Source organism: Amia ocellicauda, chromosome 1 (assembly GCF_036373705.1).
Source record: "Amia ocellicauda isolate fAmiCal2 chromosome 1, fAmiCal2.hap1, whole genome shotgun sequence".
Classification (NCBI taxonomy): Eukaryota; Metazoa; Chordata; class Actinopteri; order Amiiformes; family Amiidae; genus Amia; species Amia ocellicauda.
The window spans coordinates 37545187-37572952 of NC_089850.1; the positions used below are offsets into that span (position 1 = coordinate 37545187).

The following is a 27766-nucleotide window of genomic DNA, read 5'->3' on the forward strand; positions in this document are numbered from 1 at the left end:
ATAGTCCCAGAGGTTAAAATGTGTCTGTTAAACGCACACAAAGGCGCACACCCATTGTTTGGATTCGTTTTTCTTCTTTTACTTGACAACATGATTGACTGTTTGAAATTAAAATGCACTAGCCTCATTTACTATTTAATGTACCATACTGGACAATCTACAACTGTCAACAGACAATACAACAGAATGTAAAGTTAACATGAGTTACTCAAAATATCTTAAATAATAAGAAATATATTTAGTTTTACCTTTGTTTATGTTTAAGAAGTAAAGGCCCTTTAATTCTTGCTCGTACACAAAAACAGAATTAATAACTTTTATGTTATTTTAAAGAACACAATAGTAAAGACTCATCTCAGTCCTGAGTGCTTCCAAACTCTCATTCTTTTTTGAGCCTTCATAACACCCACTATGACACTAGAAATACATGCCAGATTTTTAACTTAACAATAACTAAAATCTTTAATTTTGCAGTTATTTCTTTAATACATTAGCAAATGAGCAAAGGATTGAATATAACAAATATTATATATATATAGTATGTCACTCATTCAGGTCATTGATTTCATAATAAAGAGGCACGATTAACTGCTGTTGTATATCATAGTTTATTCAATCAATATTTCCACACCGTGGCCTCTCAATTACATCATGCATGCATTCATCTTTTCAAAAGTTGAAGTGTGTGAAAAATGCTCTAACATGCCATTTTATCATTTCAGTTTCCTTTTTTTATTCATCTTTTGTTTTCTATATCATAAAGTATATCATAGTTTTATTCCAGGCAGTATATAAATATTTAACCATTTTCATTAAATAAATAATCCATTCTCTGTAATGTGAAATTGATTTTTCTTTAACATTGGATATACACACAAAAGAAACCTTGATGAAAGTTCTAAGCTGAAAATTACTAGATTGCAGTCAATAATTAATGCATAATAAATAAACTCACTAGGCATGTGCAGTGTTATTGATAATATCAGCAAGTGATATAACTAGATACTGACCAATAACTAAGCCCCTGAGAACTGTAAAGTGCTTGAATAAAGAAAGTTGCTGTTGGAGCCCAAAGTTAAGTATTTTGCTGCACCACATTATTTGCTGCCCCACATTATTTTGCTGCACCATTCTCCTGTGTGGCTGTAATACAAACAGTTTCGATCTCTTGAATGCTGGAAGCATCTGTATCATCTTGGTCACTGACTACACTGCTTCTCGAGGAAACACTAGCAAGAAACGAATGCATCTTTTGGGCATACAAGTCCCTTACATTAAAGTATGGAAGATCGGGATCTGGATTCCTCATTTCTGTTTTGCACCGCTCCACATCCATAACCTTTTGCCTTTGATAGTATTTAGAAAACTTATTAAAAATGATGCTAATTGGCAAGGCAACCACCAGTAATCCACAGATAATGCATAAAGTGCCAATTAGCTTTCCTGGTAAAGTTACTGGATATGTGTCACCATACCCCACAGTGGTCATGGTGATTGTAGCCCACCACCAGCCAATAGGGATGGTCTGCAGCTCTGATTCTTCTTCCTCCCTCTCAACAGAATACACAAGCACTGAAAATATGGATATCCCAACGGATAGGAACAGAAGGAGCAGTCCTACCTCGTGGTAGCTGTGCCTTAAGGTAGCACCTAAAGAACGCAGTCCGACAGAATGCCTGGCGAGCTTAAGGATCCGGAATATCCTCATAAGCCGCAGGATCTGCACCACCTTCCCCACATTCTCCAGGTTCTCGCTCTCCTCGTCAACGTTATCGATGGCCAAGGTGGCGTAAAAGGGAATGATCGACACAAAGTCAATGATGTTCAAGGGGTTGCCCAAAAACTTTTTCAGGGAAGGGGTCACAAAGAGCCTGATAATGATCTCTATGGAAAACCACACAATACAAACAATCTCAAACACGGCTAAAACAGGGTCTTCGATTTCTTTTTCATTGGCATCAAAGACCTGGAATTCTGGCATGCTGTGGATGCACATGGCTACGATGGAAGTGAGGACAATGCTTAAGGAGGCGATTGCTATCAACTTAGCAGAAAAAGAGTATCCTGGGTTTTCAAGTCTGAGCCAAACATTTTTCCTGATTTCAGAACACCATGTGCCTTCAAATTTCTCAATGTCATTATCCATGACAGACAGCTCCTCAAAGGAAGAATCAAAACTCTGCTGCTCTTCACTCTTTTGGTCCCAGTCTCTATCCCCTTCATATTCCTTTTGCTCGTGGTATTTAGTACTACAACAAGAATCCAAGGACAGGTCGTTGATCCCCCAGTATTCAATCTCTTGACAAAAGGAAAACACACAAAGCTCCTCCATCAGGTGAAGCTTCCCAGTGTAGTAAAAGTTTAAAACATATCGGAAAAAGCAGGGGTTCCTGTCAAAGTAATACTCCTTCTCAGCCACGCTGTAGTCATCACACAGTTCCAGAATTGCCTCCTCGGACTTGCAGGATAGCAACTTGCCCAGCCTGGTGTGAGGAAACCTCATCAGGGTGCTTTGGTTGACCTTTTGCTTAAATCCACCAACATTCAGGTTCACCAGTTCCTCCTCTGTCCCACATCTTTGCAGGATCTGTCCATAAACCATTTTGAACCCGACACATACAGGGGGCTGTTGTCAGCTGGCAAGGGTCAAATCAGGTTAAGGCTCCATCACCTATGAGATTCATATTGCTTTAATCAAAACATAAGTATGCTCTTTTTCTGTGGCATTATTGTGTAACACAGCATGTCTCTCTCTCTCTTTCTCTCTCTCTCTCTCTCTCTCTCTCTCTCTCTCTCACACACACACACACACACACACACACACACTCAATCACTATCTCCTGCTCTAATTCACTCCAAGCTCCCCAGCAGAGATGGCAGTACCTAGCCAAGATTTAAATATTGAATATAAAAAGTAATTGCTGGAGATGTCTATGGTGAAGCACTGCTCATATGTGGAAAACCTTAAACTATTATTGATTAATAAATATTGTAATTTAAATGGCTATTCACCTATGCACACATACACACATATATACCATTCTCTATTCTCCTTATTTAATTACTGTCATTGTTATGATCAATGAAGACATGTATATTAAACAAATGATAACAAATATTTCACATATTGAATTCTCGCACACACACACAAACACACATTTTATATACCATTCCAAAACAACCAAAAATGAAATAAATCCAATCAATGAATAAAGGTCTTAATTGTTTTATCTTGATATATTTCGTCTGATTACTTAATTGTGAAACATAAAGTATATCTCTTTACTTTCAGAGTATAAGGATGACAAGAAAACGTTGATACAGTGTTTTCTCTGTAAGAAACTTCTTTATTAAGTTTTTATTAAATCGTGGCCAAGGCAAAAATAGGTTCAATAATAAAACGTACAGAATTTGGAATTTGTTAAGCATTTTTGTACAGTTTTTATCGTCTGCCTGATAATTAACGAGCAAAAATGACCCCTCTTCATTAAAAACATATCACGTGTCGCGGGAAAAGTGTAAGAAATATTTTCCCATTTCTAACAATAGGACCAACAATAACTTTCCCTCTGTCGGCGTTTAGTTAGAGCCAACTTGCGCAGCGCTATTTTCACAACCACCGTTTTCATCAGAACATGTAATGCTCAGCAGAAGACTGAAAAGACCTAAAAAGGGTCATGCATATAACAAAAAACAATACACATCATAATCTAAGCTTTTCAGGTTGGCAATGACTGCAGGTGTCCAGAAACCTAAACATTTCAAACGCGACGCATACTTCCAATCAGCTCAACGATTTTCTCTTGGAAGTCAAATGTAGTCGCATCATCTGCAACATCTACAAATGTAAGCATGTGCATTCGTATACCTGTTTTAGGAGTCCCTCCTTGCAGAAATAAACTCTGTGAAAGCCGTCCCATCTTGAAACCCTGGGCACTTCAGTCCCCGACAGGTGCCATCCCGTGTCCACCGCCCGGCTGCGCAGGGAGCTGTCGGACTGGAGGCGCTGCAGGAGCCGAGGGCTGCCCGGCTGCCCGGAGAGGCTGGGTCCTCACGTCAGCCGTCCGTGGCCATTGGTTTAAATGCATGCCCTCCTGTGGCTTTTGCATGGGGGCATTGTGGTCTCATTGGATAAACGAGGCTTTAGGCTGGGAGGGGGGGGGTGAATGAATAGTGGAAGAGATCAAATGCGCCTCCGTGTTTCCTTAAGCACTTAGGGAAACTACCCGGCGCGTCATAAAACTGGAAGCAACAAACTAAAGTGAAGAACGTGGGAATTCTGAGGCGTGTGATTTAGCGCATGCGCAGTGCACACAGTGAGGGTTGGGAATCTTGTCACTTTTCGTCTCGCTTTATCATGGCTATGGTGAAGCGGGTGGGACAGAAATGAAAAAGTGTTACAGTAGATATTAAAAAAGAGACCTGTCTTTATGTCTTGCAATCCAGTTTCTGGAAGATGATTTACACCTCCAAAGCGTACAAAGATATAACGACCACTTTATTGGCACTTTGTAAGCAATCATTGTACATTTGGTACAGGAATCAGCAGGTGAATGGATACAATTCTACACCAATACAATGAAAACTCCAGGAAATGTTTTAGCGCCCTCTAGCGTCTCCTTCGCGTCTGATCATAGTACCGGGGTTTACAGGTAAAGCATTTCTTATAATGTGTTGATTTGGCATTGAATTGGTCTTTGAATTTGGTCTAATTTGTATTTAATAATTCACTCATTACTTCGGTTGTTTCGTTATTTTATTTATTTGTGTGAGAGCGTATTCAAGTATATTATGGTTATATAGTTTTAACTCTACAGCTTATTAACCTATTGTCTCCCCTTTTGAACCCATGACCTTGAAGTAATGTGGTCAGTATGAAATTACTGAAGGGTCCAAGAGTTGTAACATCTAGAAAGACCTTTTGACAATCACTTCAGTCACTTTTGCTCAACCTGTGGTTGTCAAGATAAAATATAAAAGCAATTCTCTCTCTCTCTCTCTCTCTCTCTCTCTCTCTCTCTCTCTCTCTCTCTCTCTCAATGATAAAGGTAGAAGTGTTGCCTTTTTTCTTTAAGTGCAATGGGTACAATACATACACACGCCTTCAATAACGTCACACCATCCTCCTCCATCTGACAGACGTCTATCAGAGGTCACTCCAAGCTCTCCTAGGCTTGCAGGTATACACCGATCAGCCATAACATTATGACCACCTGCCTAATATTGTGTAGGTCCCCCTTTTGCCGCCAAAACAGCCCTGACCCATCGAGGCCTGGACTCCACTAGACCTCTGAAGGTGTGCTGTGGTATCTGGCACCAAGACGTTAGCAGCAGATCCTTTAAGTCCTGTAAGTTGCGAGGTGGGGCCTCCATGGATCGGACTTGTTTGTCCAGCACATCCCACAGATGCTCGAGTGGATTGAGATCTGGGGAATTTGGAGGCCAAGTCAACACCTTGAACTCGTGATTCATGAGACCAGGCCACCTTCTTCCATTGCTCCGTGGTCCAGTTCTGATGCTCACGTGCCCATTGTAGGCGCTTTCGGCAGTGGACAGGGGTCAGCATGGGCACTCTGACTGGTCTGCGGCTACGCAGCCCCATACGCAACAAACTGCGATGCACTGTGTGTTCTGACACCTTTCTATCAGAACCAGCATTCACTTTTTCAGCAATTTGAGCTACAGTAGCTCGTCTGTTGGATCAGACCACACGGGCCAGCCTTCGCTCCCCACGTGCATCAATGAGCCTTGGCCACCCATGACCCTGTCGCCGGTTCACCGCTTTTCCTTCCTTGGAGCACTTTTGATAGGTACTGACCACTGCAGACCGGGAACACCCCACAAGAGCTGCAGTTTTGGAGATGCTCTGACCCAGTCGTCTAGCCATATCCCACCCACTGTAGTAGTAGTATAATAATAATAATAATAATAATAATAAGAAGAAGAAGAAGAAGAAGAAGAAGAAGAAGAAGAAGAAGACTGTCAGCGCTGGTCGGACAGGACCATGGACAGATCCCTCAACCCAAAGTCTCTCCAATGAAGGACTGCTGTGCGTTTTGTAGACGTGTTTCGGATTTCACAACTTATGTTTTTAAATATGTTCCCAACTTTCTATAGATGTCTAGCATATGTGATGATGATCCTTAGTCACATTTACTTAATGATTTACTTCTTGTAAGATCACGTATGGTGAAGTGAAGTGTGTGTGTGTGTGTGTGTGTGTGAGAGAGAGAGAGAGAGAGAGAGAGAGAGAGAGAGAGAGAGAGAGAGAGAGAGAGAGAGAGAGAGAGAGAGAGAGAGAGAGAGAGAGAGAGAGAGAGAGAGAGAGAGAGAGAGAGAGAGAGAGAGAGAGAGAGAGAATTTCCTCGTGCAAATCTATGCAAATTGCGTTAATTGGTCGATTCCTAATTACCGGGGTAAGATCAATGATGAACAGCTGAGTTCCAATTAGTGTGGCGCGGACTATCGGCGGCACCCCCAGGCTTTCCACCCTTTATAAACCGGGAAAGGACTCACAGAAACCAAGCGCAGCCATTGACTTGGTCTTCCGTTTTCTTTTACGGCGGAGTCTGCATTGTGCTTTTCGTGGCTGTTTGGCTATTTTAGGGATCGAAGCCAATCCCTGCATCGCGTGTCACGATGGGCCAATTTCTTCAATTTGGGTAAGTTCATTATTTCGCCTGTAGATAGTTTGGTTTATGACATGTATGTGTACTCTAACTGAGAATATTTATCATGCAGACTTGGATTGCTCCTGATCATGATGACTGGAGTCCGGACTCAGCTCACGATTGCGGGTGGGTGACTTTAACCTTATTAACCTCCTACAGTTGAATTACTTGATTCTTATTGACTGGCTTTGCACTGGTTTGTTTAGACGCCCTGACATCGGAGTGCTTGGAGAATGTCATGGCGATTAAACTGGACAGAGCTCTGATCTGGAAGCACTATCTCCAGATCGATGCCTTGAGTGAGTAATCTAGTGTTTACCAGTAGATAAGACTCCATGCACTTAATTCTTTAAAATCTAACTTCCATTACTTGTAGATTTGAGACATGCCAGTAACCTAAAATGTAACTGAATCGATGTTCCATTTAGTTCTTAAAAAGCTTGGTAACATACATTAGTTAACATTTTATAAGCATTAATCTCTTTAACTGAAGCTTTAATTCACACTAATGTCCTTCCCTCTTGAACATTAGATGATACTGAAGCCATTCTCATCACCCCTGAAGTAGCATCACAGTGTGGCTTCAGCTTGACCTATGATGACTGGGGGAATGTCCAATTCTTTGCCTCTGTTCTGAACTGCTATTCTAAAAACCAGGTATAAATCTGACTTGGTGTTAAGTCCCATGTGTGAACTTGGCTTGATGGTAACCAAGCACTCCCTTCATCCTAGGATGATGAAACATTCAATTTAACAGTGAGAATCAGAGTGTCTCCCAACATGGATATGTCTGACGCATTGGTGTACAACCACTCCATGGCCTGTACTTACACTCCATGGGCAGCAAGAGAAATCCTTTGTGAAAGAAACTACATGGAGGTAGGGAACAGTCTTTAACCAGTGACCTGTAAATTTCTCTTTGCTGGACTCCTCATTCTCCTAACTAGGCCATTTAAGGCATGATTTGGCTCAAATTTACTAACTAATCTGACTTGCCATTATCACTCCTAGGTGTCTGTCAGGAGGAGTGTTCCTGGTATTAAACAGAAGCCTGAGGATGACTGGCCTGAAGCATTTCTGGAGGTAATGGAGTAACCAACTGCATGATCACTTGCTGATGCATCCATGCACAGCCCTCAATTTCATCCCCCTTCCCTATAGGCTGTGTCTGCTGCTTACAGAATCTGGAAAGTGGTCTTCTACCTGCCTGTGCAGAAGACCATGACTGCTAGTGAGGCAATAGAAAGTGGCTATGGATTAAACACAACACCCTCAAGACTTGTGCTCCGATCTGCTTACAACACCTCAGAAAGCCAGATAAATATGGTAAAGTCGACCTCTACATGCTTCGTATTGTAGGTGTGCCCCCCACATACAATCCAAACGTGTGTGTATATAACTTTTTTTTTTTTCCTCCCAATAGATGAATTCTGTCTCAATGTCTGTAATTAGAGCAACCACATTCTATAAGCAGAAGTGGATGGTCATGCTGGTGGACTCTGCAGTTGCATGTCCAACTGGTGAGTTTCATTAGGGAGCCATGGATATGCATTAAGGCACTGGATGTGAATGGATATTAACTACTTCCCCCTTCTATCTAGATGGAACCTCCTTCACTGAAGACATGATCACTTGGACTGTCCCACGTGTCATTGATCCCCTTGTAACCTCCCAGCCCTTCAAGAGCCTTGACCTTGCCTTGGGAGTTGATGGCAAGAAGCTAGACCCTGAGACCATCAGAGCACGAGATTACAGAGTGGATGTTAACCCAGATGTTATCACTGTTCAGTTCCCAGTGGGTGCAGCTGGTGGCTATTACAAGGTCTGTTCACTGTACTGGCTGGATCTATTGTACATCTAGTAGAAATGCTTTGGGCTTCCATATCCCATGCTGATCTTTATCATGTCTACATTGTAGAGCTATGTGAAGGACAATGTGTATGGCATTATTTACAAAATTGAGCCCATGTTGGAGCATACATGGAAAGATGATGTGTATGATGAAACCAAATACAAAATCTTGTATCCCATTGCCACACCATTCATGCCCAGACCACCTTTTACCATCAACAGTAAGTAACCAACTTGTTTCTGCTTAGGATCTTCCAGAATTCGCTGGGAGTGAACCTTCTTATATAGTCTCTCCTGCCTTCCAGACACTGTACCAGCAGATCGTGTATTCAATGTGACCCTGGGCACCTTCTTGTATGATGTGGAGCTTGTGAACATCACCTTTGGTAATGAGACTATTCCAGTGTCTGAAGCCAACCAGAGGGGTTATAATGTTCAGGAGCACACCTTTCCCAATGGCACAAAACAGTTTTCTCTGCAAGTGCCATTCTCTGACCCTAATGTCCTGAAAGAGGTAGGTTGCATGTGATTTAATGTAGTTTTATTTTGCTAGTCACTTCAGATCTAATTAAGTTTAATGCTCTATTGTAGATCACCTCTCCAGATACCACAACCTACACCCTGAATGTGACCTATAACCTCAACATAATCCCTCAAGACACACCTTTTAACACCACTTCTACAGTTGAAGCTACCCTGAAAGACATCAGTAAGTGACTTTTTTTTTTTTTTTTTTTTTTTTCCCTCAAATTGCTAAGGACTAGCTCTGAACACCTTCTGTTGTGTATTATCTTGCAGTTCCACCATCCATGACTGGCTACTGTGACCTGACCACCTTCCATGTTCTCATCAAATTTGGAAACCTAGGCCAGAATTTTATTATAACTGTGGGTGAAAGGCAACTGACCCCATCTATGGCTGATGATTATGTGGTTAAGTTCAACACCACCCACCTCTGGATGACTGTACCCTTCAACTCCTCTGATACAGTTTTTGAAGTAAGTGTTGCCGTTACTGGATGAAATCTAAACTGCTTTACCTCAGCTGTCATAGGTGCTGTACTAAAACCTTCCACAAACTTCCTGCAGGTAATCAAGTCTTCAGAGATCAGAAGCCGGCTTGACATGACTCTGCTGGATTCTAAGAAGTTCTGGGTCTACACAGACTTCTCTCTCTCCTGTTGCTTCTCTGTCCCTCTAATTGGTATGTAGTTAATTCCAGTAGCTGTTAATATTCCTTAGTCAGAGTGCACTGACCTGACAAACCTTCTCCTTCCCAGACTGTTTTTCCAATGGAACCATGGCAGCCATTGCTGTGAGTGTGGAATCTGTAGCTGGTCTTGATCCTAAACTGTTAACTTTGAGGGATCCCAGTTGCAAACCTGTATGGAATGATGCAGTTTCTGCCATGTTTCAGTTCAGACTGAACACCTGTGGAACTACTAGAAAGGTGAGGGCCTGGCAGGCAAATTTTGTGCTTTATTCAGGACTTGAAAGCAATGAGATGTATAACTAACTGGTACCCTTTCCTAAATCTAATTCTAGTTTACCAATAACCTCATGACTTATGAAAATGAAGTCTTGATGACCACCTCCAATCCACAATATCGGTAAGGTGTGTGTGTGTGTGTGTGTGTGTGTGTGTGTGTGTGTGTGTCTCTCTCTCTCTCTCTCTCTCTCTCTCATGCTTGATCTTGTCCCCTGCAGATTCCTAGTTGCCTGCCACTATCTGATCAATGACACCAAAGTGGTACAGCTGACTTCATATGATAACCCTGCACCTGTTGTTGAACCTGTGATGGGCAACCTGGAAGTTGTCATGAACCTTTCACTAGGTAAGGTAACTTTACAGTCCTCCTCTCGCCACACTGCATTTTCCTAGTCTGACCTGGCTCTTAAATCTCTTGCAGAGGCTATCTACAGTACCTTCTATAACACTTCAGACTACCCTGTTGTGAAGTTCTTGAGAGCCCCTCTCTATTTTGAGGTAGCGCTGCTCTATAGCAAGGACCCAGAAGTAGAACTGTTCCTAGAAAACTGCTGGTCTACAATTGGTGACAATCGGGACCACTTTCCAAAGTGGGACATCATTGTAGACAGGTAACTGACTCAAATATCTAAGGATAATTCATTGCTCCCAATGCATTTGCTAACCTGTATCTTGTGCTCCCTAGCTGTGAGAACTCTGCAGATGCATACAAGACCATCTTCCACCCAGTCTCTGCAAACAAACGAGTGCAGTTCCCGTCCCACTTTAAAAGATTTGAAGTAAAGATGTTCTCATTCACTAAAGATACAGCTGCTCTCCAAAGCGAGGTAACATGACTGCAACCTTGGCTGTTTATCAAAATTGCTTCTGCTTCACTGTTCTAAACTACTGGTCTCCCTCCAGATCTATTTCCACTGTGATGTTGTGATCTGTGATGCTAACAGTCCATCAGACAAGCTGTGCAAGGGACAGTGTATTCCAAATAAACAAAGGCTAGGTAACTTAAATGTCATGTACCTCTTAAAACGAACTAAAAAACTCATTCCAAGCTATACCCTGTTCTAAAATTCAAGAATTATTCATGGTCTGTACTTCCCATCCTGAAACAGGGCGCAGTGTTGAGAGTGACAACCACAAGAGGGCACATGTGTCATCTGGTCTGATTCTTCTGAAAGCCTGAGACTCTGCTCCATTTATGAACCTGGTAAGGCATAACTTGTACTATAATGTGGCTTGAGTCCTCTGCATAAGCATGACCTCTACTAGTTGTCTCTTCTCTTCCCACTGCAGGTCTGACCTGGCTGTTGTAGGAATCCATGGTTGTCATTTGCTTTGCAGACTAAGTTCCAAAATGTGTACTGAACCTAAATCCAATAAAATGTTTCCTGCAATCTAAAGTCTGTTTTTGGGAGTCAGTTGTGCTTTTCTACAAGCTGAAAAGCAAATGTGTCTTGACCTGGTCTATGTAATGGGTGGTTGCCAATGGCTAGCAACCTAAATGGATGGTTACTATACAACCTCTTAAGCTTATCTGTGCTAGGAACCAGTCAACTGCAGAAACAACTAATTGCAAATGGGTAATTAAATATTGGTTACACAAGCTGTTCAAGACCTAACTGCAACTATTAAATTGACGCAAGAGTAACTTAAAATTGATTTAATGCTCGTCTTCACATTGCCAGGAATATAGCCTCTTTATATGCAGTTGCCTTTAAATGGTCTCCTGCTTAGTTCTTGGCAATGATGCAAGAGCTCAATTCCAAAATACCCTTCTGCTTTCTGGTGTAATGTACTGAAGTTGACACTTGACTCATCAGTTCCTGGGAGGCTGTAGTGGTTCTATAGGATTATGTTCAGGTGGAACAAACTTGGATTAGCAAGACCAAGGAATTTTAGGCTTTAATACCCTCTTTGTATCTTTTGTTCTTGGTCTGTTAAAGTCTGTTTTAAGCTGAGCTTGGCATCTTCAAAACTAGGGTTTAGTTCCAGTGCTTTCCTGAAGTCTTTTTCTGCATCTTCATAAAACCCTGTAAAAGAGAAAGTGTTCAGTTGTATTGAGTCATACACTAGCATTGACTGAAAGGCCACAAGTATGAGTAGCATTAGATCCTTCAATTGCAGTATTTATACACTTGTAGACGAATCAATATCAATTGGTGATTGGATAGAGGATATGCAAGTGAATTTCTACAGTAGTCTTGTCTGTACCGCTGTAAATGCTATAAATGTTATACTTGTTAAAAAGATCCATGCACATCTTAGTGAACGTCTTGGTGCGACGTTAAATTTACAATCGCCTACCTAGTCTATAGCGTATCAGCCCCCTGTTGTAATATGGAATGTCGAACTGTCTCTTTGTTTCGATTGCTGACGTGTAATCTTCCATTGCTTCGTAGAAATCCACTCTCAGGTACTTGATCTGTCCGCGGTTGTTAAAAGCAACAGCAACCTCATCAACGCGACCGCTCCTAAAGCAATAATGACACCATTAGACCGCATGTGTGCATCATCTTTAGAGCTACACACAATCCAAACTATTACAATACAGCGACTCGTCTCAGTGCTTTCTTACTTATTACGCGCACACGAGTCGATGAACTGCGTGTACAGATGTTCCGCTTCTTTAAAATGCTTTTGGTGCAATTCGGAATCGGCTCGTTTAAGAATATTTAACTCGGACGTTTCCATTTATTGGCAGTACAACACCGCAGTGAAACACGGCTTCCGTATTTGTCATCAAGGATACCTGCTCTAGTCGCATGTGTATGACGTATGACGCATGCCTGCCGCTGTCCATTCTCTCCCTCACCCATTGCTTACGGATCTTTATTTGGAAGAAGTGAGTCAGCTGTAAAACGTCAATTTTCTACAGACGGTACTAATAAATAAACCATTGAGCACCAACTCAAAACTAAAAAATCAGCCAGGTATGATGCAACAGTCCTCGGTTTGAATAACAAAACCGAGTACATTTCCTTTTCCATTTTGGCGGATATGACGTCTGCGTCCCAGCAGCAACATTTTGACCGAAATATTATGAGAAATACTATGTGTCTCTGATATTAAACTAAGAATGGATACATACATTCACGTATTGTAATTGGTTTTCCTGTGATGTTGACATGGTGTAGCTAATTAAACAAACTAGTCCCATAACTCGCATAAGTTCAAAATGTGTTGCATTTGTGTGCGATTATTTGCCCTCCTGTATCTCCTGTTCACTAGCGCTGTACAGTGCAGGGTTGTGGACTAGTGTAATTTTCAATTAAATCGAAACCTAAAATTACAAATAGAAATTATATACATAGTTTTTTTTATTTTACTAAACCAATTTCTTAAACTGTACTATACATTTGATGCAAAAATATTAGTTACCAATAGATGGCAGTGTACTACCAGAAATGAGTAATTCTCTGTAGGTTTAATGATGCGATGCACACCCAGCACAGTGAGGGGGAAGGCTCCTATCCCTCCTGCTCAACATCAACTTAACAAACAAAAACAAAACCCAAAAAGTATAATTCCTAATAATTTTAAAAAGTGTATTCCATCCCAATTTAGAGCCAGTATTCGTCCCTTCTTTAATGTTTCCAACATAAATGTGTCCGTACAAGTTAGTTGATTGCAGTATGTTTAATAATAGTAATTAAACTTTTGCCTTAAAATGGTCAGAACTTTTGTTTTTCTATGTATAATATACAAGAATTGCTCAGTAATCAAATATATATATATATATATATATATACACTCACCTAAAGGATTATTAGGAACACCATACTAATACTGTGTTTGACCCCCTTTCGCCTTCAGAACTGCCTTAATTCTACGTGACATTGATTCAACAAGGTGCTGAAAGCATTCTTTAGAAATGTTGGCCCATATTGATAGGATAGCATCTTGCAGTTGATGGAGATTTGTGGGATGCACATCCAGGGCACGAAGCTCCCGTTCCACCACATCCCAAAGATGCTCTATTGGGTTGAGATCTGGTGACTGTGGGGGCCAGTTTAGTACAGTGAACTCATTGTCATGTTCAAGAAACCAATTTGAAATGATTCGACCTTTGTGACATGGTGCATTATCCTGCTGGAAGTAGCCATCAGAGGATGGGTACATGGTGGTCATAAAGGGATGGACATGGTCAGAAACAATGCTCAGGTAGGCCGTGGCATTTAAACGATGCCCAATTGGCACTAAGGGGCCTAAAGTGTGCCAAGAAAACATCCCCCACACCATTACACCACCACCACCAGCCTGCACAGTGGTAACAAGGCATGATGGATCCATGTTCTCATTCTGTTTACGCCAAATTCTGACTCTACCATCTGAATGTCTCAACAGAAATCGAGACTCATCAGACCAGGCAACATTTTTCCAGTCTTCAACTGTCCAATTTTGGTGAGCTTGTGCAAATTGTAGCCTCTTTTTCCTATTTGTAGTGGAGATGAGTGGTACCCGGTGGGGTCTTCTGCTGTTGTAGCCCATCCGCCTCAAGGTTGTACGTGTTGTGGCTTCACAAATGCTTTGCTGCATACCTCTGTTGTAACGAGTGGTTATTTCAGTCAAAGTTGCTCTTCTATCAGCTTGAATCAGTCGGCCCATTCTCCCCTGACCTCTAGCATCAACAAGGCATTTTCGCCCACAGGACTGCCGCATACTGGATGTTTTTCCCTTTTCACACCATTCTTTGTAAACCCTAGAAATGGTTGTGCGTGAAAATCCCAGTAACTGAGCAGATTGTGAAATACTCAGACCGGCCCGTCTGGCACCAACAACCATGCCACGCTCAAAATTGCTTAAATCACCTTTCTTTCCCATTCAGACATTCAGTTTGGAGTTCAGGAGATTGTCTTGACCAGGACCACACCCCTAAATGCATTGAAGCAACTGCCATGTGATTGGTTGGTTAGATAATTGCATTAATGAACAGGTGTTCCTAATAATCCTTTATATGTGTGTGTGTATATATATATATATCTGCACTGCCAATACAATTGTATATAAAACATAAGAAAATAAAGGATAGGCTGTAAAAGCAATTATTTCTGAAGAACTTAAGAAATCTACAGCTTCTAAATTAATACATTTGATGTTGGTTTACATTATATTTACAAATACGTCCCATTTAGTATATTTAAACAAATTGCAAATCCACATTATAAAACTGGTTGAATCTATCTGGTTGTAATTTATTCACATCAGATATGTTTCAGAAAAAATCTGACAACGATGGTTTTGATTTAAACACAAAAGGTACATCTGTAATATAAAAATATATTCACACATGCAAATGGTGCTTACTCTAAGCATTCAGTATAGGAACATTCATTTCAGTTGTGTACTAGTCTATGCCAGTGAGCTGTGGCAGAGTGGGCAGAAGTTGTGGTTGGTTAATTCTTGTTCCAGAGCACAGTGCTTGCAGATGTTGCACATCCAGAATTGGTACTCTGAAATTGGCCGCCCAGTTACGATGCACGTTGGCAGCTTCCCTTCTCCTCTGAAAGCACAAAGTATCCACATTGTTACATTGCGAAACATTTTAAGGTTATTGTACAGTAGAATACCTACAGTAATTGTGGTGCACTAAACTGTAATACTTCAAACGTTAAACACATTTTATTACCAGATTCTGCTTAAATGGGATGTCACCTGACTGGAACATACTTAAGAGAATTTCACACAGAGAAATATTTCCATTCACAATAATCTCTTGTAGGTGCTAGTCCCTGATGTGTAAAGACCTGAAAGTAGCAGAATTCAGTAAATACCACATGGCAATCCTGTTGCATAACTGACTTTATAATCTTAAAAAAAAGCTATAGTCTGTCCTTTATATTTTACCTGACGTTGAAGGTATATAACCAACAAAATCGATCAGACATTATAACAGCACTCTGCAATCATTAAAGAGGGGCAAAATACAGACTAAAATTGTATAATTTCATTAAATAATAGCAGATATCCTGTAATTAAGCTTTGTGTAAAAACATTTTACTGATGTTTAAAACACATTGATAAGCACCACTCAAAGGAGAAATGTAATGTTTTTTCCAAGCACTCTTAAATACCCTAAATATATACACACACTATTGTACACTATAACATTATCTTGCAAATACAATCTAATACAGATATATTTAAAATGCCTGTTTAAGTAGATATTATGCTACAATATCCAACTCTGAATCCATAATCTAAACTTGTTTACCTTCATCCTTAGAAACAATGCTTATTCAACATACCCTTCAGGAATGCTGTCCAGTTCTGACTTCCTGTTGTCTTTGGGGCTGTATTTTGTAAAGATCTCCAGTGCCAGGTCTTCATACAGCTGCCTCTGTTCAGCAGACAGGCTGTCCAGGGACTCCAGCTTAATGAATGCCTTGGAGCAGGAACCAAAGGCTCTGTTAGCAGAGGAACAGATGGCGAGGAGCGAGTAGATCTCCACTGCGGGGATGATGTCTTCATAATCTCGAAGGTGAAGTGCTGCGTGAGAGAGAAGGACTTCTCATTAGTGGAGAAAACTGCTTTTAAATCCCCTTCAATCTGCTGCAAGTGGTTGATATGATAATATGCACCCTAAACCACGCAATCACTGGGTCAGTTCCACACTGGGCCCTTTACCCCCCATGACCAGATACCCCAGTGTTGGCACACAGTTGAATAAGTCCTGCCAACACTGGTTCATCTCAGTAATACACTGTGACTGGCCAAGCCCTGGGCTTCTGTCACAACAAGTGTGTCCATTATCCCACTTGGAGTGTGGTGTGTGTTGCTGCCTTGCATTGGCTCCGGCTCTGTTTTTAACACCTTAATGGATGACGTGTAATGGCTAGGTTTCTGAGAAGCAAATCACTATTTACACAGTTTTGGTCATGTATATACATAATACCATTCACTCCTGGACATATCTGCAATGGGACACACTTTACCTGGAGTTGAACAGCTGTGTAAATTGGCCTTCCAGAAACCTCTTGGAAGTGTTACTGGTTATCCTAATGAAGTAGTAATTGATTGTGTCCTTTTCATATGCACTCTACTGAATGGTGTCAACCATAGATTTGCAATAATGCAGTTATGGAATACACACACATCAAAGATCACAGTCTGTATATGATATACATTGTAAATTACACGATTATTTATTCTGCAGATTTGTGTTATTCTGTCATTTGAATTTTTGTTTACATAACCCATGATCCCTATGGTATATAGGAATGTTTTTTTTATTAATAATAAAGTCCCTTAAAAAAAAAATCACCTGAAATCAAAAGCTTGTTTTCATAGAATTGCAACAGTAATGATATATTCATGTTTATGGTACTCAGTTATCCCAGGATTCAGTACTCCTCTAAATGCATGTGCTAATAACATAATCTTCCACAGAAAAGTTCCCATGAGTCTTTTGAAATGATACTCATTTGCATAGTTATTAAACTATAACTAAATTAATTTACAATGCACACACTTACAGAAACAACCTGGGTTTCATAGACAAACTATGAAGGCAATCAGTTTCATTGTTAACTCCTGTCTGCAATATGAAGGGATTGGCTATGCCAAAATTGTAATTTTCATTATATCTTTGTTATGGCAAATATAAACTAGGACTATCTTCCAAAAAAGAAAAAAACAACTACCGTCCTGCTTCAGAACAGACAGGCTGATGTTCCTTTTATTATCTGTTGTTGTATCAAGCTGTACCAGGCAGTGGTACCAGGCAACTCAACACCAACGAGTCAGGCCGTCACACGCCACACAAATCATGAAACATAAACTACACTGAGCATATGTGGGCTGTTCTCAGTCAATCCCTGCTAAATTGCTATGTAAATCCACTTCCTAAGACCACCTCATGCAGAAATGCAATAAAACCCTCAAACCAGCATCAGGCAAAGTGTGGTGCCACAAAGTAATAGCTCCACTCATATTTTAGTAGAAAACTGAATGCAAAGATGTAAGATGAATGTATATCATATATAAAAAAATATATACAGCTAAATTTTTACCCCTAATGCCAATGGTGTTACCACCATGAAACGTCTGCTTTTCATAATAACTTTTAGTATACTCAGTATGGACCTTTATTCATATATTAATATAAATATACTTGAATATATATGCATTTCAAATGTGATTTTTTGTGTGCAACTAATGCTGTTGACTAAGCAGCTCTTTCCGCTCAAAATCTAACAGGTCAGGTTCACAGATCACGTACCTTGACACAGTTGTGTTTACTGTCACATTTCACACCATCAACGTCTGGGCCTTTTGGTCTCTGACCTGCACTGCCCATTGACTATGTCAGCTATTTTAACAACACAAGACTCCACACTCATGGTCTGTTATTAAAGACCTTGTAACCATAGTTACTAAAATACCCCAATTTGCTCATGTTCAGCACGCATTGAAGAAATCCACATTCATTTTTCTGCCCAGATCTGTTGGGACATGGTAAACCACTGAGCCCTCTGTTTGGGTTTGATGCAAAGCTTGGACACGAGGCACAGCCAGGCCCCTCATTAATCAACAGTAACCTGACCTTGTGGGGCTTCCAGTACAGTGGCTACATGTGTTCAAGTCAAGCTTTTAGATGTGAGCAGGACATGAATACCTCTGGAAGAGTTGCAGCAACGGACAATAAAGAAAACATACCTGTTCTCATTGCTGCGTCCACATATCCTTCATAAAGCTGCCTTTGAGCAAGCAGGAAGAAGTGGTAGGCCTCAGCGCCACGCCACGCATTGTCAATAACGCGATTATCAGTAGAGGTGGCATCCTCCTCCAGTAACCCATCTAGTGCTGATGTTGCCTATGAAGAAGAAGAAAAAAAAAAAAAAAAAAAAAAAAGATTTTCACATACCTTCATCATAAAAACAACCTACATACTGTATCAAGTTGTCTGGGTGTGCACTACATACTTTATATTGCATAGGCTTTTCTAGAAACTGAGTCTGGTGCTGTTTGGATATCTTCATTTCACAATACCTACCATTAAGAAGACATATATCGTATTTTATTTTTGAGCTAACTATGAAAAGTATAAAACAATAAGACTTTTATGCTTCACACCAGGCAGTTCACGGGGCTGTACAGAAATACCTATAGGTATGATCTGAACAATCCAGACTACAAAATACTTCAAAGAGCCAGACTGTTTTATGAGCACAGCCCGTGTTTTAAGGACTTCAGGAGTAAAGTGAATGTCTGTTGATTATTTATACTAGTCTTTAAATCAGGGATGTTTAAATTTATTTGAATGTAATGTCCAATTTCTGTGTGAGGATTCTGAATGTTCTTATAGAGCATGAACCTTTTTAAGACACGTTTACATTTATAAATAGTTCAAAATGTTCTGCCAGAGTGGTATGTTTTTGAAAACTATCAAATCATACACATTAACTGGCAGACCCTGACAAGTAAAAAACGGCATTTAATGTTATATTAACAGGTTTATATGAACCCTTAAATACCACCATATTATGATTCTCCAGGAGACATGCTATGCAGTGGTTACGTGCATTTTTATTCCTTTAGCTCACATTTCTCAATTCACTTAAATTTAGATCTTAATACTATTAAAGACAAATAGTATTATTTTAATTTACAGTTTAGAACTTTTTTTTGGTCTCAGAATTGAAAGAAATTACCTCAGATTTTTTCCCCTTATTTTTTCCTTGTGTAGTTTTCATCTGTCCATGATAGTTTTCTACTAGTAGTGCAGCCAGAACATACAGCTTCTTAACACGCAGTGGCTTGGTTCTCTTTTTCGCTTCTTCATCAGCAATCTGAAGAAATACATTTCTTTCAATTCATTATTAAATACAACAAGTAGAAGGATTCCTCTTGTGTGTGTGGGCTCTACATAATATTTAAATGAGTGACCTGAAGTGGTATGAATCAAGATGACAGACTGAATGAGTGACTTCTGACTTGACTGAGATATTGTAAGGAGAAAGTATGGTTAACTGAGCGACATAAGAGAAATAAGTATTTGACCCCTTCGACTTAGTACTTGGTGGCAAAACCCTTGTTGGCAATCACAGAGGTCAGACGTTTCTTGTAGTTGGCCACCAGGTTTGCACACATCTCAGGAGGGATTTTGTCCCACTCCTCTTTGGAGATCCTCTCCAAGTCATTTAAGGATTCGAGGCTGACGTTTGGCAACTCGAACCTTCAGCTCCCTCCACAGATTGTCTATGGGATTAAGGTCTGGAGATGGCTAGACCACTCCAGGACCTTAATGTAGTTCTTCTTGAGCCACTCCTTTGTTGCCTTGGCTGTGTGTTTTGGGTCATTGTCATGCTGGAATACCCATCCACGACCCATTTTCAATGCCCTGGCTGAGGGAAGGAGGTTCTCATCCAAGATTTGACGGTACATGGCCCTGTCCAGCGTCCCTTTGATGCGGTGCAGTTGTCCTGTCCCCTTAGCAGTAAAACACCTCCAAAGCATAATGTTTCCACCTCCATGTTTGACGGTGGGGATGGTGTTCTTGGGGTCATTCCTCCTCCTCCAAACACGGTGAGTTGAGTTGATGCCAATGAGCTCGATTTTGGTCTCATCTGACCACAACACTTTCACCCAGTTCTCCTCTGAATCATTCAGATGTTCATTGGCAAACTACAGGCGGGCCTGTACATGTACTTTCTTGAGCAGGGGGACCTTGCGGGCGCTGCAGGATTTCAGTCCTTCACGGCGTAGTGTGTTACCAATTGTTTTCTTGGTGACTATGGTCCCAGCTGCCTTGAGATCATTAGCAAGATCCTCCTGTGTAGTTCTGGGCTGATTCCTCACCGTTCTCATGATCATTGAAACTCCATGAGGTGAGATCTTGCATGGAGCCCCAGACCGAGGGAGACTGACAGTTATTTTGGGTTTCTTCCATTTGCGAATAATCGCACCAACTGTTGTCACCTTCTCACCAAGCTGCTTGGCGATGGTCTTGTAGCCCATTCCAGCCTTGTGTAGGTCTACAATCTTGTCCCTGACATCCTTGGACAGCTCTTTGGTCTTGGCCATGGTGGAGAGTTTGGAATCTGATTGATTGATTGCTTCTGTGGACAGGTGTCTTTTATACAGGTAACGAGCTGAGATTAGGAGCACTCCCTTTAAGAGAGTGCTCCTAATCTCAGCTCGTTACCTGTATAAAAGACACCTGGGAGCCAGAAATCTTGCTGATTGATAGGGGATCAAATACTTATTTCCCTCATTAACATGCAAATCAATTTATAACTTTTTTGAAATGCGTTTTTCTGGATTTTGTTGTTGTTATTCTGTCTCTCAATGTTAAAATACACCTACCATTAAAATTATAGACTGATCATTTCTTTGTCAGTGGGCAAATGTAAAAAATCAGCAGGGGATCAAATACTTTTTTCCCTCATTGTATATTTGTACAAGGCATACAATCAGTAACAACACACCAAGTCCTCTTTCCTTCAATATCTTAGATAATTATTCTTCATATCCAGTCTCTGGAGGCCGCATTCCAGCAGGTTTAATGAGTCTCTTTAAATCCCCACCCACAACAGACCTGGGAAAGGTGTTCACTAGGAATCAGTTAAGTGAATCATAACTTCAATTAACAAATCTGAACTTTAGAGAGGAAGGAAAACCAGTTGAGCTCTGCCCCTCAAAGACTAGATTTGAAGATCACCACCATGGATGAAAATACAAAATACAAAGCCCAATACCTTAAACATTAGTTTGGCAGCATCTAGAAAATGGTGGGCTTTCCTGTAAAGCTCGATAGCTTCCAAGATTTTATTCTTCTCCAGCAGATGGGATGCGTATTTCGATAAGAGGGAGCCGATCTCCTTCATATTGTGATTCTTGGCGAGTTCCACTGCTTTATTCCACTGAAAAAACATAAAACTGATGTTTAGGTTGTAATTTAATTTGCAATGCATGAAGTTTCGCATGAATTCAAAAACGTTCAGATTAACTTCTTTATTAAATGAATTTAGGACAATTATGATTCTAAGTAAACAGATTTATAGTTATGAGGAGTTATTTTTAATGTGATTCGAAAACCAATCAAACAGGTTTCTGATAGATGGCACTTTCATTAAATGATCAGTAATTGCTGATTGAAGACTGTTGGTTTTGCATTTAAATAGTACTGATTGTTTTGTTTCCTTTGAACATATATGGAAATGAGCTATGATCTGTTACAAACGATCATAAAATTAACAGCACTGATGATAAAAGCATTGTATACAATATCCTTGACATTTTTTTAATTGAAAGTCTCACCTGATTCAGATGCACACAAGTATCGACTGCAGCTTTGGGCTGGTTGCACTTCAGATATGCACTCACAGTCTGATCACACATGCCGACTGTGGCAAACATTTGACCAATATCCTAAAGTGCACACAATGTAAAAATACAATGGGGAAAAAAATGAAAATAACTTTTGAATATGGACATAAATGCACAACAACATTGTTGCTGCACAAAACATAATCTTGTTCAAATGTTTCTGAAATGCAAAAACCATACAGGCTATATTTCTTCTGGTATTCCTAGCACCTTTCAATTTATTATTGTTACACACGTGCGTTCAGACTACTAATCTAGGTGAACAGAAAGTCAACAATCAAACTTCTGCTCAGTCAGTGCATGTTTTGTATCATGACAGCGGTGGTTTATTTACTGAGGTGACTGGGAGGAAAGAGGGAACTTAAACTCAATCAGCTGTGACAGAAGGTGCAGATCAGTAATGCGTCACGAATCGCATCACACAGATCGTTTAAATGTGACTTCTCTTGTGACTTTATGTTTATGCCTTACTGGGAGCAATTTGTGATTTTCTGGAAGGGAATTTGCAAGTCTTTCCAATCCTTCATAATCTTCCAGCATGTAGTAACATTCTGCTAGCCGTTCCTGGTTTCGGCCTTGCAGGTAATACTGGACAGCATTGACCCTACAAACAGGACCAAGAAGATGTTAATCATGTGTCTATGAACCCATTTGCTCCTCAATATAGACAGGAAAGAAACAACAATATCATTTTCTTATAATTTGACTTCAACGTTCAATTGAATTCAACCCAGCTCATTTCACTATATTAAAATACATATTGAGTATTCTTTGAGAAAAGCTACTACACTTTGATACCATAATATACTTCTCAATCTATACATATATTTTTCAAACATTTCATTCAAAAATAGAAAAGCACCAAAACCTTGAGTCAAATGTTTTACAGGAAAAATTGTTTTGTTTTCTTGCCTAAATTATTAATCAGCCATTTCAGCTTCTAATGACTTACCATTTTTGTCTGTCCGCAAAATAATCCCCAATGGCATTGTAAGCTTGCTCAAGAAGAGTATCATCTGCATCACCTGAACCTGATTTGAGTAACTGGAGCACCCTGAACCAGTCCCCAAGCTTTATCCGCAGACTGATTGCAAGGTCTCTGCATAGAAACAAAGGATACATAAGGTTTTAGATTGCACTGATGTTCTTCATTTCCACGGATGGCATTAACAGATAAGCAGCAGCAGAAAGAACCTTATATATTCTGATTTCCGCTGGTGGTATCTGTTTTGCCTCACATGATAACTGCTGCTTCTGGTTTTCTTTTGTTTTGGGGGAAAAGTGAAGAATTCCTTCTGTCCCCTAAACAGTATTATGGGGATTTCCAAACTCATCCGAATTGGGGGGTCACCCAAGATTTGTGTGATAACCTCTCCTTGGCCAAGCTCTCCGCCCAAGTAATAGTATGAGCTTTGCACTTTGGTCAGAGGAGCAGTTTTGCATCTCCATTAAATAATATAGTACATCTGTTCAAGAATATGCATTTGTCACAATTTCCTTCAAAAACAGATCTTTTCAATACAGAATAGTCACATTGAAAATCCAGAGAGAAACAAGAGAGTCCGTCTGTGCCTACAGTTATTGACCAATCTGTTATATTACTACTTGTATTAAAAAAAAAAAACGTATTTTACCTTCTGTCCATATCCAAATACATCCTTTCAGCTTCCTCAAACCTCCCAAAATAAGCTGCAACTTCAGCTTGCTTCATTGACTCGCTCTGCAGGTTACCAAGACGTTTGACAAACTCGATGCCCTGGTAGTCTTTACAGCGCACAAATGCCTGCTCTGCTGTCTTCAGGTCCAGCTTCTGAAGAGCTGCTTCTGCCAGCAGACGCCTACAAAAAAAATCAACGTTAAAAAATAAAACTAAACACAGTTAAGCATTCGTTACTTGTAAGTCTGTTGCTCCATTAGTCATGATGCTCCATTCCTTGAGGGTAACAAGTTTGGTTATTACATGTTGTTCATAAATCTTTGGTATCCATATTTGTCTGTGTAAAATATGACATTTATATACAATGTATGAAATATAAAACTAATGAATGTAATGATAAATAAAATTTTCTACTTGCCTTTTATTAAAATCACAAGTAACCATGAATAAGTCTCCATTTTATTTTTCTTATTTTATCGTCCTTCATGCCACTAACATGAGAGACCAGCAGAAAATCAGCACCTTAATTACAATCCTCTTGTAAATGCCATGAAGGAGCCGAGGAGTTCAAAGGAAGCTGGAGCACATTTTTATGGAACATCTGGATCACCATACTTCATGACCTTTGGTCAGGAACTCAAATGAAGCATTTTTGTTGAATGAGTAAGCATCACATTTTCAATTGTACCCCTTCACACCACTAGACTGGGTCTACATTCTTCACCATTTACAGTGAAGACCTGCCAAAACTATTATGATTATTATTATTATTATTATTATTATTATTATTTTCATTACAGTACGTGCAAATTGCTTGACAACTATTTACAATTGGTATTCAGGTTATATTTAAAACAATATGTAAATCAGTTCAATCTAGAGCCACTCACTCCATCTTTATCTAGTCAGACGGTTATAGGCTTCTCTCACACCAAAGGTCAGTTGTAGCCAGAGTCACACAGCCCCGAATTCCCTCCTGTGCTGTGAGAATTAACACAGGGAGCTCAAGTCCACTCGGGGTTAGTGTGAGTTTGTGCAGGCATCAATCATATTCGCAAGTCCAAAACAAGCCTATAAATGTGTAACCAGCCACAGCACAGGACGATGGTGGCAGGATGGGTCTGTGCAGAGTTTCCCGCAGCGCTGCACACGGGGTGGGTTGCCAGGCAGTACGGGCCGCTGTGCCACAGGCCGGCACAGCGCTGCAAGGAGGCTCCAGCGCCTGTAGGATTCAGCCTGAAAACACTTTCTATACTGTATGTTTGGATTAGGGATGCGCATGTAAATTATTTTGACTATCCGTAATTCCACAACTGTTGTCCACGACTATTCGAATAACTTCCCCGCCACCCATTCAAAATGCCACATACATTAAATGTGAAATAATGCAATGTGACCATTTTTGCAATTGCAAAAAGTAGTGAATTTTTTTTTTTAAATACTTATATAACACAACAACTTCAATAAATAAACATTAGGGTATGTAAAAATACCTTCCTGTAAAATTGCACTTGTATAATGTTTCTTCATTCTTATTGCTTTTGCATTGCTAGTTACCTTGTCTGCACTGATTAACTTTTACAATCTAGGATGTAGGACTTATATTTTGTTTACTGTATATTTCCCTATACACTTCTGTAAATTGGAACTTGTAATTGCATTATGCTTTGAACTGTACTGTATTATTGCACTTTGTATTGCTCTTATATTTTGTAAGTCGCCCTGGATAAGGGCATCTGCTAATACATAAATACATTATTATTCATAATAATAATTAGAAGAAGAAGTAGAAGACGACCTATGGGAATGTCATAATATAACAGCAGCAAAGCAGACCTGGCAACTCTCACGCATCTTGTGTCACTCGTTTTACTGTTTCCTGATATTGTCACAACTTTTTTTTTTTTTTTTTGCAATTACAGCTGTAACTGACCGACCGAAATGTTTTTATTTTCCATTCAATAATAGTTTAGCAATGTGAGCTGCAACGAAAATGCCTTAATATTAACATCCTTGTGGCAATGTTTTCTGGTCCTGACAGCGAAATACTAAATGTAGGTCTATTACCCAGCTAATACACAACGTTGTGGCAACGTTATGTGCATGGTAGTCTATCTATCTAGGTAATTTATACTATCTACTTAACTAAACAATGTACTTTTCCACGTTTCCAAACCACACTCAACACACAGCCTGCTGGTCTACATTCAGAAACATAGCTGAGGACTTGAATAGAAAATCAATAGCAATAGCTGGCTGTGTGTGCAGCTTAATAATATGAATGTGTTTGTTGCTCCTCTTCCCTTTTCTGTCATTGCTAGCGTCACAGAAGGGTGTTTGGCTTTTAGGTGGGTTAACACAGCAGCTGCAGATTTTTTGTAGTTTAATTGCACTGCACAGTGTTTTCATTTTCTTTGTCAAAGTATTTGCATGCAAAATTTCTCTGTGAGGTAGCCATTGGTCGCATTATTGTAGCGCAGATTTCCGCAGATCTGTAAATTTCCACCGATCCCATTGGTGGAGCCGCACAGATCTACGCAGAACTGCGTTAATCTGCGCTACATGAACGCGACCATTTTTAGCCAATCACATACAAGAAATAACAAATCCCACACTCCCGTCAATCTTCATTACAGCTATATGGAGAGACAATCAACAGTACAGGGTTTAAAATAAGATAAATATATAGTTTTATTTATTTTTATTTTTGTAACTATTGAATGTTAGATTCACTTGTTGATAGTGGCCATCATTAACGAATAGTCGAATTTTCGACAATTCTATCTCATACCTACTTTGGATAGTGCAAATTAGTTATTGTTCTAGTTATTAACCTATTGTTTTTGTATTAATTTCTATAGCACATTTATTATAATAAACATGTCTTACTATCTACTGATTGCCTATATTTCTCTTACTATCAACATTTAGACCAAGTAGATAAGCTAGAATACAAATTAATTACTGCACACACAGTAAAAATTCAACTTTTGATTTGTTGTCATACTAAAAAAAAAATTCAGCTAAACTGAGTAAACCGACAGCTGTTCTACAAAAATAAAATAAAAATCTCCGGGGGAAGGGAAGTTGTCACTGCATATTTGATAATATACATACACACACCCCAAACTCTCTCAAGTGCTCAAATTGTACAGTTTGTTGAATATATAGACTTTACAACATCACATTCCAATGTGAAAATATGTATCTTCGGATCGTCACCGTTCTGACTTGTGGTGACAATATGCATGTTGTCATTGTTATTGATGCATGTTCATGCAAAACAGAAAACTAGGTGATTGATTACCATAGTCTGGGATGCGGGTTGTCTTCAATGAACTGTGATGCATCTTCAATTCCCACTTTTTCAATTAAAGCTCGGCTGTCTCGCAGGGATCGGATTTCAAAATTGATTAGATAATCTTTATTGGGGTGTTCAGGATCCTAAAACATTTTTAAAAACATGAAGTCTTTAAAATAACACAATAATAATAATAATAATAATAATAATAATAATACATATATATAATATTTAAAAACATGTATATCGTTATAGTATTACTGCACAACAAATGTTGAAAAACAAATGGGTACCCAGAGCTGCAGATGTAATATATTTTCCTCTACTGTTAAACACTGCCACAAGCATCTCTATATTCACCATAATCCCCTTTTCAAAATAAATCACAAACTCAAATAGGTAGGGCATCTTTCTGGAAAGCCTGAATTGTGCCTACATTCTGCCTAGTACAACTGCTAGTATTTATAATGAAAC

The 27766-nt window shown here is 39.7% G+C and overlaps 4 protein-coding genes across 5 annotated transcripts in view; 1 reads left to right on the forward strand and 3 right to left on the reverse strand.

The window, feature by feature from the left end:
- Nucleotides 1-584: 584 nt before the first annotated feature.
- kcns3a (potassium voltage-gated channel, delayed-rectifier, subfamily S, member 3a) lies at nt 585-2656 on the reverse strand. Its single transcript, XM_066715351.1, has one exon. It carries the CDS (start codon nt 2600-2602, stop codon nt 1115-1117), a length of 1488 nt encoding a protein of 495 aa, XP_066571448.1. The 5' UTR covers nt 2603-2656; the 3' UTR covers nt 585-1114.
- Nucleotides 2657-6509: 3853 nt separating this feature from the next.
- LOC136749371 (uncharacterized) lies at nt 6510-11407 on the forward strand. The gene is made up of 22 exons (XM_066703611.1): nt 6510-6662; nt 6742-6797; nt 6878-6970; nt 7204-7328; nt 7404-7550; nt 7683-7754; nt 7833-7997; nt 8095-8191; nt 8273-8493; nt 8590-8743; nt 8828-9036; nt 9114-9231; nt 9321-9520; nt 9611-9725; nt 9802-9971; nt 10067-10131; nt 10229-10356; nt 10432-10621; nt 10696-10837; nt 10914-11007; nt 11120-11214; nt 11301-11407. Exons 1-21 carry the CDS (start codon nt 6640-6642, stop codon nt 11188-11190), a joined length of 2655 nt encoding a protein of 884 aa, XP_066559708.1. The 5' UTR covers nt 6510-6639; the 3' UTR covers nt 11191-11214; nt 11301-11407.
- Nucleotides 11408-11897: 490 nt separating this feature from the next.
- ttc32 (tetratricopeptide repeat domain 32) lies at nt 11898-12760 on the reverse strand. The gene is made up of 3 exons (XM_066703624.1): nt 12583-12760; nt 12312-12478; nt 11898-12037 (listed from the first exon to the last, which is right to left on the reverse strand). The coding sequence occupies exons 1-3, from the start codon at nt 12696-12698 to the stop codon at nt 11910-11912; spliced, it is 411 nt and encodes a 136-aa protein (XP_066559721.1). The 5' UTR covers nt 12699-12760; the 3' UTR covers nt 11898-11909.
- A 2413-nt stretch (nt 12761-15173) lies between these two features.
- The window catches only part of wdr35 (WD repeat domain 35), a 31638-nt gene continuing 19045 nt past the window's right edge, over nt 15174-27766 (reverse strand). For both annotated transcript variants that reach the window (XM_066703647.1, XM_066703639.1), the window contains 10 exons: nt 27299-27435; nt 23969-24172; nt 23287-23433; nt 22806-22938; nt 22266-22376; nt 21704-21868; nt 19658-19795; nt 18663-18819; nt 16253-16493; nt 15174-15507 (listed from right to left, as the gene is read on the reverse strand). In XM_066703647.1, the coding sequence (XP_066559744.1) occupies nt 15357-15507; nt 16253-16493; nt 18663-18819; nt 19658-19795; nt 21704-21868; nt 22266-22376; nt 22806-22938; nt 23287-23433; nt 23969-24172; nt 27299-27435 (1584 nt within the window). In that variant the 3' untranslated portion in view covers nt 15174-15356. The remainder of the gene's footprint in view (nt 15508-16252; nt 16494-18662; nt 18820-19657; nt 19796-21703; nt 21869-22265; nt 22377-22805; nt 22939-23286; nt 23434-23968; nt 24173-27298; nt 27436-27766) is intronic.

Coding starts and splice junctions, on each gene's coding strand:
- kcns3a (XM_066715351.1), bottom strand. CDS start 2,602: ATGGTTTATGGACAGATCCTGCAAAGATGTGGGACAGAGGAGGAACTG.
- LOC136749371 (XM_066703611.1), top strand. CDS start 6,640: ATGGGCCAATTTCTTCAATTTGG. Junction 6,663..6,741: donor GGCCAATTTCTTCAATTTGG/GTAAGTTCATTA, acceptor TTTATCATGCAG/ACTTGGATTGCTCCTGATCA. Junction 7,755..7,832: donor GGCCTGAAGCATTTCTGGAG/GTAATGGAGTAA, acceptor CCTTCCCTATAG/GCTGTGTCTGCTGCTTACAG.
- ttc32 (XM_066703624.1), bottom strand. CDS start 12,698: ATGGAAACGTCCGAGTTAAATATTCTTAAACGAGCCGATTCCGAATTG. Junction 12,479..12,582: donor GACTCGTGTGCGCGTAATAA/GTAAGAAAGCAC, acceptor TTATTGCTTTAG/GAGCGGTCGCGTTGATGAGG. Junction 12,038..12,311: donor GCTGATACGCTATAGACTAG/GTAGGCGATTGT, acceptor TCTCTTTTACAG/GGTTTTATGAAGATGCAGAA.